General features: G+C 44.0%; 1 protein-coding gene across 1 annotated transcript in view; it reads left to right on the top strand.

The window, feature by feature from the left end:
• gpatch2 (G patch domain containing 2) overlaps positions 1-10144 on the top strand; it is a 47815-nt gene extending 37671 nt beyond the window's left edge. Inside the window, exons 9-10 of the mRNA XM_080534291.1 lie at positions 5031-5119; positions 9628-10144. Of these exons, the coding sequence (XP_080390417.1) occupies positions 5031-5119; positions 9628-9797 (259 nt within the window). The 3' untranslated portion in view covers positions 9798-10144. The remainder of the gene's footprint in view (positions 1-5030; positions 5120-9627) is intronic.
• The last annotated feature ends 441 nt before the right edge of the window (positions 10145-10585 follow it).

The following is a 10585-nucleotide window of genomic DNA, read 5'->3' on the forward strand; positions in this document are numbered from 1 at the left end:
CTAGCGATTATTTTTATTAGTCTAACGATTATTATTTTTACTGTTCGATTAATGTATCACTTAATTTTCCCCAAATAAATGTCAAAAACTTCTCTTATTAACATTTAGGGCTGGGTATCGCCACTGATTTCCCAAAACGATTCGATTCCGATTCACAGCTCCCGATTCGATTCGATTCACGATTCGATTCGATTCGATTCCGATTCGATTTAGTTACAATATCAATTTTCCTTGAATATGAAGAGATTCTCAGAACTAATGCTATAAATGGTTCAAGGAACCCTATAACATGTAGCATTGTTAAACATATCAATGTTTACATTAAGAATTGACTCCAAAGCAGTTACATGAATGTACTTCTTATTGGAACATAAATGAACATCATTGACCAACATTTTGCTAAATCAGACACTACAAAAAGTGCTTTTTAACGTGCTTTACGTGCTTTTAACGTGCTTTACGTGCTGTACTCCAGTGTAAATAAAGGGGCTACAAACATAGCCTATCGGTAAACAAGACATCACATATCCCTCAGGACTGTCTCAAATAGCTTATTTGCATAATATATATATATATATATATATATATATATATACAAAATAAAAATGTGCAAAACTCAAATGAAAATAGTGCAATAGATGAGGGTATTTTGGGGAACAAAAAAACACATTGTAAACCATAATGTCCATGAAACTAAATCCCTTCATTACTGCTTTCTCACTTTTTGGAGATTGGAAGATTTTATTCAGGAATAAACATAATTGGAAAATCAATGATTATTAAAATACTGTAGTATACAGTAACAATAAGTTAGTGGAAACACCACAAATCTACGGAACCACTTATTGAGGCATCACCCTGACGTGAAACATGGAAAAGAGGATCCGAAACAAGCCTCGCTGATAAAGTGGCAAGTGATTGTCAGGTACGAGTCCATCGCTCTGGATGTCCAGCTGTCACACGTTATGGCAACTCTCTCTGCTGGCTGGAGTGAAGTTGCGATGTCACGTTTCACCTGCGCGGACATGTCTGGGACGATCACTTCACTCAACTGTTTGCGTGTCGGTAACACGTAGCGTGGTTCTAGTACACTAACGACACTGACGACGCTGTAGTCATTTGTTGGGCACGCGGAGAATTTGATTGTAATTTGCAACCAAACGTCTTTATCAGCGAGGCTTCTTTCGGATCCGCTTTTCCTTGTTTCACGTCAGGGTGATGCCTCAATAAGTGGTTCCGTAGATTTGTGGTGTTTCCACTAAATGTAACCTCCACTGCGCACAGCTTGCATATGGCTTTGCTTTTGTCCTGCTCATCTCTATCGTCATCATTTTTACATCCAAAATGCACCCAGACATCTGCCTTTAAGCCTGGTCGTTGCGTGAGATATGATAAATTATTGTAGCGCGAGATCTGGCCACGAGATCTCGTTGTGGGTTGAAGCTGCAAGCAGAAAAAAAAAAAATGACAAAAAAAAAATGAAAGATCGATCTCGGGATTTATGAATCGATAATCGCTCATTCAATGAAGATCGATTCAGAATCGGGAAATCGATTTTTTGAACCCAGCCCTATTAACATTTCAGTATTTTATTCAATTATTCTTGTACAAATATATAAGTTAGGCTTCTGCACTGCAGGGCAATATTCCACAACAAAAAATATCCTCTCTTTCTTACAGTCCAACATAAAATATAATATTATAAAATATAAAAGTTAACTTCAAATAAAAGGAAAAATGCAAGTAATGCAGTAGGCAAGTTCAAGTCATTTTCAGGAGGAATACCAAAATAAATACCAACATAAAATCCTCTAATTAGTGCAATTCGAGTGAAATTCTAACCGGAATACCGTAACTATACCTCTCAGTAACAATAACGATCTCAGTAACAATATAACATTCTCCCCCTCTCTCTGCTCTCCCCCTCCCACGCTCCTCTCCCCCCCCCCCTCCTCTCTCCCCCCGCCTGCCTCCTGCCGGATTCACCAAAGTGTTCTTAAGATAATTCTTAAGACAATTCTTAAGAAAAAAGATAAGATGTTCCTAAGAATGTTCTTAAACGCTATTCACCATTTTTTTCTTAAGAATTGTCTTATGTCTTAGGAACTTCTTCGTTTTCTCACTTAAGAAGTTCTTAGATTTTGAACTGTGATTTTTACAGCTGTGTGTCTCTCTCTCTCTCTCTTTTGAACTTATGAAGAACTTCCATCTAAAATGTGAATATAAATTAAATAATAGTAAGGACATTGTTTCAGTTACTTGGCCTACTTAAATAACATGTTCGTAATGATTAATTAAGTAGTATACATCAAATACAACAACTGCCTCCTTGATTTACTTTCTGAGTACATTGTGGTGTAATCTAGGAATAGGCCTACATGTGACACAGGCTGAAAGGCCCATTTCAGTTATATCTCAAACATACAAACATGTGATAGACATTCACACATTCACACAAAACATTCACACAAAAGTACTCTGACCAACTTGAATTAACAATATGTGTTAACACATTGTCTAGGGCTAAACTAAATATTAATAAAATCAAATAAATGCAATACAAAATTGTTCAAGTAAGACTTACCTTTCACTTTAGCTGCTTTAAGACAGGTGAGAGCTTCTCTTAAAGTTAAGAAGACATTTGAGAAGAAATCTAAGAACTTTGTTTTGGAGAATCTCATTTGTTCTTAAGTTCTATCTTAGGAAAAATCTTAAGAAGAAAGTTAAGAAAAAACTAAAGTTAAGATAAGATTTTCTTCGGGAATACCAAATCTTCTTAAGTTTTGTCTTAAGAACAAATGTTGTTCTTAAGAACAAATTTGTTCTTAAAAACGCTTGGTGAATCCGGCCCCTGGTTATTATTATTATTATTATTATTATTATAGGTCAGTGTTTCTCAAAGTGTGGGGCGGGCGCGTCGCGAGAGACAGTTAGGAGGTCAACAAGTTACAGTATCTTAGCTGTTCATAATGATGGCATGTCTAACAGGGACACTGACAGGGAAAAGAAAAACGACAGAAAATCACAATACTTGAGAGTAGGGATGCACCGAATGATCGGCCAGGTTCAGAGAAGCCTTAACCGCTCCATTGATGTACGACTGTGTCGGAGATCTCCGGTCGATAAAAGCTCGCATGATTATACTACTATCTAGTATACTAGTATACATACTATCGCATGTGCGGAGTCCATACTCCACCCACTTTACAGCACAGTCGGAGTTCGGCCATTCCGTGTTCCGTGTGAATGTTCGCCAACGTTCATTTTTTATGACGCGATCAAACAGTGCAAGCAAACCATGCTGTTCTGTAAATGAGACGAGCATTGAGTGATGACTACCTACTGCCAAGTAATATAATTGTTCTCTGACTCTGAAAGACAACAAGAGGCACATTCTGATATTATAGACTTCCGGTTTCGTTTTCGCGTCTTCAAAATAAAAGCGCGAGTTAAGCGTTGTTGAAAATCAATGACACGTCGCTCGTAACTGGTCGCAGCCATGTTGTTTATTTGCGTTGCACCGACGCACATTACGCAAGTCGACGCGTCGTCCCAGCCCTAGTTATCACCAAACATTGTATATTTGATTGTGACCAAAATGTCAGTCAATTTTGGACTCATCTGTCCAGAGAATGGACTTCCAGAAACTTTCAGGCATGTCCAGATAGTCTCCGGCAAAGTTAAGAAGGGCAGTTTGGTTATTTTTTGACAGCAGAGGCTTCTTCCTAGCAACTCTCCCACAAATGCCATTTTGATTCAGTGTTCTTCTTATTGTTGAAGTATGCACAGTTACCTGAGATGCAGCAAGGGAGGTCTGCAAATCTCTAAATATTATGTTTGGGTTGGTTTTTACCTGATTTGTTATTTTTCTTGTGGCTCATTGGGATATTTTGGAAGGGTGTCCACTTCTAGGCCGAGTTGCTGTCATATTAAATGCTATCCATTTGTAAATGATTTGCCTCACAGTGGACTAATGGAGTTCAAATTTTAAATAGCCTTCCGCAGGCTGATGTGCTCTTTCTAACCTCTTCCTGATGTCCTCAGAGATCTCCTTCTCTCAGCATGGTGTGTTTTGGATTTACCTTTATGGATAACACAAAACTGACCAGGTTTCTTATCTCTATCAGAGTCCTGACTCTTTCCTAAAGATCTCTGCTTCTGGTTGAACTGGTTCATTTGGTACCCAATTATTTACTCACCGGATTCTACTTACCTACTTGATTTAACCAATGGAACTTCGGGTTCACTTATTTTTGCACCTGCACTCATTTCTTTATAATTCTTTTTTTCTACTACACGCATGATTCCCTCTAAACCAACATGTGACATTGGTAAATATAAACCTGTTAAGTAAAATAAAAAAAGACTGGTTCTGATTAAATAAAGATTTCATTGTAACAACTAAAGAAATCTATAATTGCACAAGGGGTTCACATACTTTCAAGCATCACTGTATATATATATGTTATGGTACATGTGGGAAAACTAGGGTTAGGGTTAGGTGCTAGGGTGCTACGGTTAAGGTTAGGGTTAGGGTTAGGGATAGGATTAGGGTTAGGGTTAGACATGCCAGCATGTACCAAGTCGACGTAGCACCTAACCCTAACCCTATTTTTCACAATGTACTGTATTCCCACATGTACCGTAACATATATATTAAAAGTCCTGCCTTCCCAAGCAAGTTAATCATAGGGAATGTCAAGTCAACTCTTATATCCCACTGGCTTACATTGACCAAATGAATCAGAAGGCATAAGGGTATCCTAAGGTAACATAGCTACATATATTCGACTAGAAACATGGCAGGTGATGAGATGGCTCTGCAATAATGTCCTTTTTATACATTGTTTCCTTAAAGGTCATTCGCACTTATTATTTCAGTATTTAAACTTTAGTAGTACTTCATAATTGGATATAGTAGTCTCTCAGAAACCACATAGACATTGGTAAATTCTAGGGTAAAAAAAAAAATATAACGATTTAGTGTGGTTGCCATAGCGATGTGTGTGTTTTTTGTTTTGCCGCTGTAGACAGACGAGTGGCCACCTGGGGTCTTTGTGCACAGGCGACGTCAAGAGGAGACGCAAAGCAGCCCCTCTCAGCGCCCCTGCCCCAACAGGTAACCTCACCTGTTCCTCTCTCTCTCTCTCTGTGTCTCCTTCTTTCTTTCTTTCTTTCTCTCTCTCCACTTCTACTCTGTTACCCATCACTCCCTCTGTTACCCATCACTCCCTCTGTTACCCATCACTCCCTCTGTTACCCATCACTCCCTCTGTTACCCATCACTCTCTCTGTTACCCATCACTCCCTCTGTTACCTATCACTCCCTCTGTTACCCATCACTCTCTCTGTTACCCATCACTCTCTGTTACCATACCCATCACTCTCTCTGTTACCCATCATTCCCCCTGTTACCCATCATTCCCTCTGTTACCCATCATTCCCTCTGTTACCCATCACTCCCTCTGTTACCCATCACTCCCTCTGTTACCCATCACTCTCTCTGTTACCCATCACTCTCTCTGTTACCATACCCATCACTCTCTCTGTTACCCATCATTCCCTCTGTTACCCATCATTCCCTCTGTTACCCATCATTCCCTCTGTTACCCATCATTCCCTCTGTTACCCATCATTCCCTCTGTTACCCATCACTCCCTCTGTTACCCATCACTCCCTCTGTTACCCATCATTCCCTCTGTTACCCATCACTCCCTCTGTTACCCATTACTCCCTCTGTTACCCATCACTCTCTCTGTTACCCATCACTCCCTCTGTTACCCATCACTCCCTCTGTTACCCATCACTCTCTCTGTTACCCATCATTCCCTCTGTTACCCATCACTCTCTCTGTTACCCATCACTCTCTCTGTTACCCATCACTCTCTCTGTTACCCATCACTCCCTCTTTTACCCATCACTCCCATTGTTACCCATCACTCTCTCTGTTACCCATCACTCTCTCTGTTACCCATCATTCCCTCTGTTACCCATCACTCTCTCTGTTACCCATCACTCTCTGTTACCCATCACTCCCTCTGTTACCCATCACTCCCTCTGTTACCCATCACTCTCTCTGTTACCCATCATTCTCTCTGTTACCATACCCATCACTCTCTCTGTTACCCATCATTCCTGCTGTTACCCATCATTCCCTCTGTTACCCATCATTCCCTCTGTTACCCATCACTCCCTCTGTTACCCATCACTCCCTCTGTTACCCATCACTCCCTCTGTTACCCATCACTCTCTCTGTTACCATACCCATCACTCTCTCTGTTACCCATCATTCCCTCTGTTACCCATCATTCCCTCTGTTACCCATCATTCCCTCTGTTACCCATCATTCCCTCTGTTACCCATCATTCCCTCTGTTACCCATCACTCCCTCTGTTACCCATCACTCCCTCTGTTACCCATCACTCCCTCTGTTACCCATCACTCCCTCTGTTACCCATCACTCTCTCTGTTACCCATCACTCTCTCTGTTACCATACCCATCACTCTCTCTGTTACCCATCATTCCCTCTGTTACCCATCATTCCCTCTGTTACCCATCACTCCCTCTGTTACCCATCACTCCCTCTGTTACCTATCACTCCCTCTGTTACCCATCACTCCCTCTGTTACCCATCACTCTCTCTGTTACCCATCATTCCCTCTGTTACCCATCATTCCCTCTGTTACCCATCACTCCCTCTGTTACCCATCACTCTCTCTGTTACCCATCACTCCCTCTGTTACCCATCACTCTCTCTCTGTTACCCATCACTCTCTCTGTTACCCATCACTCCCTCTGTTACCCATCACTCCCTCTGTTACCCATCACTCCCTCTGTTACCCATCACTCCCTCTGTTACCCATCACTCTCTCTGTTACCCATCATTCCCTCTGTTACCCATCATTCCCTCTGTTACCCATCACTCCCTCTGCTACCCATTACTCCCTCTGTTACCCATCACTCTCTCTGTTACCCATCACTCTCTCTGTTACCCATCACTCTCTCTGTTACCCATCACTCCCTCTGTTACCCATCACTCTCTCTGTTACCCATCACTCCCTCTGTTACCCATCACTCCCTCTGTTACCCATCACTCTCACTGTTACCCATCACTCCCTCTGTTACCCATCACTCCCTCTGTTACCCATCACTCCCTCTGTTACCCATCACTCCCTCTGTTACCCATCACTCTCTCTGTTACCCATCATTCCCTCTGTTACCCATCACTCTCTCTGTTACCATACCCATCACTCTCTCTGTTACCCATCATTCCCTCTGTTACCCATCATTCCCTCTGTTACCCATCACTCCCTCTGTTACCCATTACTCCCTCTGTTACCCATCACTCTCTCTGTTACCATACCCATCACTCTCTCTGTTACCCATCATTCCCTCTGTTACCCATCATTCCCTCTGTTACCCATCACTCCCTCTGTTACCCATTACTCCCTCTGTTACCCATCACTCTCTCTGTTACCCATCACTCTCTCTGTTACCCATCACTCTCTCTGTTACCCATCACTCACTCTGTTACCCATCATTCTCTCTGTTACCCATCACTCTCTCTGTTACCCATCACTCTCTCTGTTACCCATCACTCTCTCTGTTACCCATCACTCCCTCTGTTACCCATCACTCCCTCTGTTACCCATCACTCTCTCTGTTACCCATCACTCCCTCTGTTACCCATCACTCTCTCTGTTACCCATCATTCCCTCTGTTACCCATCACTCCCTCTGTTACCCATCACTCTCTCTGTTACCCATCACTCTCTCTGTTACCCATCACTCTCTCTGTTACCCATCATTCTCTCTGTTACCCATCACTCTCTCTGTTACCCATCACTCTCTCTGTTACCCATCACTCTCTCTGTTACCCATCACTCTCTCTGTTACCCATCACTGCCTCTGTTCCCCATCACTCCCTCTGTTACCCATCACTCTCTCTGTTACCCATCACTCTCTCTGTTACCCATCACTCTCTCTGTTACCCATCACTCTCTCTGTTACCCATCACTCTCTCTGTTACCCATCACTCCCTCTGTTACCCATCTTTCCCTCTGTTACCCATCACTCTCTCTGTTACCCATCACTGCCTCTGTTCCCCATCACTCCCTCTGTTACCCATCACTCTCTCTGTTACCCATCACTCTCTCTGTTACCCATCACTCCCTCTGTTACCCATCACTCCCTCTGTTACCCATCACTCCCTCTGTTACCCATCACTCCCTCTGTTACCCATCACTCCCTCTGTTACCCATCACTCCCTCTGTTACCCATCATTCCCTCTGTTACCCATCACTCCCTCTGTTACCCATCATTCCCTCTGTTACCCATCACTCCCTCTGTTACCCATCATTCCCTCTGTTACCCATCACTCCCTCTGTTACCCATCACTCCCTCTGTTACCCATCACTCCCTCTGTTACCCATCACTCTCTCTGTTACCCATCACTCTCTCTGTTACCATACCCATCACTCTCTCTGTTACCCATCACTCTCTCTGTTACCCATCATTCTCTCTGTTACCCATCACTCCCTCTGTTACCCATCACTCCCTCTGTTACCCATCACTCCCGCTGTTACCCATCACTCCCTCTATTACCCATCACTCCCTCTGTTACCCATCACTCCCTCTGTTACCCATCACTCCCTCTGTTACCCATCACTCCCTCTGTTACCCATCACTCTCTCTGTTACCCATCACTCCCTCTGTTACCCATCACTCTCTCTGTTACCCATCACTCCCTCTGTTACCCATCACTCTCTCTGTTACCCATCACTCTCTCTGTTACCCATCACTCTCTCTGTTACCATACCCATCACTCCCTCTATTACCCATCATTCCCTCTGTTACCATACCCATCACTCCCTCCCGTCTTCCAATACGTCTTCCAACATGCCTCCATGCAAAATGAATGTAAAACATGGCTTTCCGGGATGGGGGTGGAGGCCATCTCGTGAGTGAGGTGGGTAGAGGGGAGAGGGATGGGAGAGAAGGGTCAGGGGGGGAGGGACACATCGTTTTATTTTTACAGAACATGATCTGTCATTGAGCCAACGACACTCCACAGCTAAGTGGAAAACGAGACCTAACATCGAACTATCCCTTTAAGCCCTAAGCCAATCACAGCTTCTGTATGCTTCTCTGTACCTGCTGTGACCGTGCGTACTGCGTGAGCATGTGCCTCACGTTTAATTTCCCAGAGTACATTTTTCCAGAGGGTGCAGCGTAGCACAGTGGTGCACAGCAGAGGTCATTATTCATGGGGGGGGGGCTGGACCACCGGAGGGTCAGAGGTTAAGTGCTGTATGTTTCACAGGGCCTGCTGCTCTGTCACTCAGCCCTCACTGAGCCTAATGAATAAGGCCCGTAAGCCTTAATCAAGTAAATCTGCTCCTCTTTAACTCTCTATCCCTCTTCCCCCTCTCCTTTAATTTCTCATTCCTCCTCCTCTCCCTCTTATCTTGTTTCCTTCTTGTTACCTCTTTCTCTCTTATCCCCCCTTCCTCTGTGTTCCCTTGCAAGCACACACACACACACACAAAACCTATCTCTCTCTACTTCTCTCATGTTTGTAATGTCTCTCTCTTTCTTTCTTTCCTTTTCTCTCTCTCTCCATACAAGGAGTGGTAGGAGAGAGCGTGGTTCCCATCCCGGACAATAACTTGGGGAACCGCATGCTGCAGAGCATGGGCTGGAGCCCCGGCATGGGCCTGGGACCCGAGGGCAGAGGCATCACGGAGCCCATACGGGCCACGCAGAGACCCAAGGGAGTGGGCCTGGGCTTTAACTGAGCCCAAGGCTTTAGGAAACCCAGCAGGCCTCACTCTTGCTGCGAGGATAGTAACGGACGCTGCCGAGACCTTGAACTGTGGAGAGTGTTCCCGGCACTCCCCCCCCCCCCCCGGGATAGAGTCAATCTGAAACTGCAACAAGAGACCAGGACGAAGGAGCAGGCGTACGGCCGGCACATTTTTGCAATATTAGATTTATTTATTTTTAAATTTAAACAACGGGAAGAAGTTCCTCGTAACGGGAAAATAAATAAATATTTGCGTGTTTGACCCGCTTTGGAGTTCCTGTCTCAATCCCGAGATTCGTTACCTCAAGTACGTGAATGTTTCTGTCAGGGAAATGAAATGAGAAAGAAACAAAGGAAAGGGGGTGTGCTAGTTGGGTCGGACCATATGCTGGTCGCCATGCTGTCTCAAAGGGTGGGGGGGGGGGTTCACTTGATAGGCGGAATGTGCACTGCGCTGGACGTGAGGTCCAGCACAGCCGCCGTTTCACAGCGCCGTTTCACAGCGCCGACGCAATGCGCTATTAAGGTCCCTGCGTCATAAAGCGCAGGTGAGAACATAATTGGAGGCGTTTGCCTTTTTTGGAGACCGGCAGCAACGTTATAAAGTGAGTGGGACTGGAAGTTAATTAGCATTAAATATACAGAATGTTTTGAGCGATTCGTTCGTATTTAACCGCTTCGCTCCTCTGCTAGCGATTGTAACGTCGCTGCCCTGAAAATGACGTGTCTCCAGTTGTGTTAACATTTTGCAGGTTATGAAGTATGCCGAGCTTGCAGCAG

This window comes from Nansenia antarctica (assembly GCF_963989245.1).
Source record: "Nansenia antarctica genome assembly, chromosome: 6".
In the NCBI taxonomy this organism is placed as follows: Eukaryota; Metazoa; Chordata; class Actinopteri; order Argentiniformes; family Microstomatidae; genus Nansenia; species Nansenia antarctica.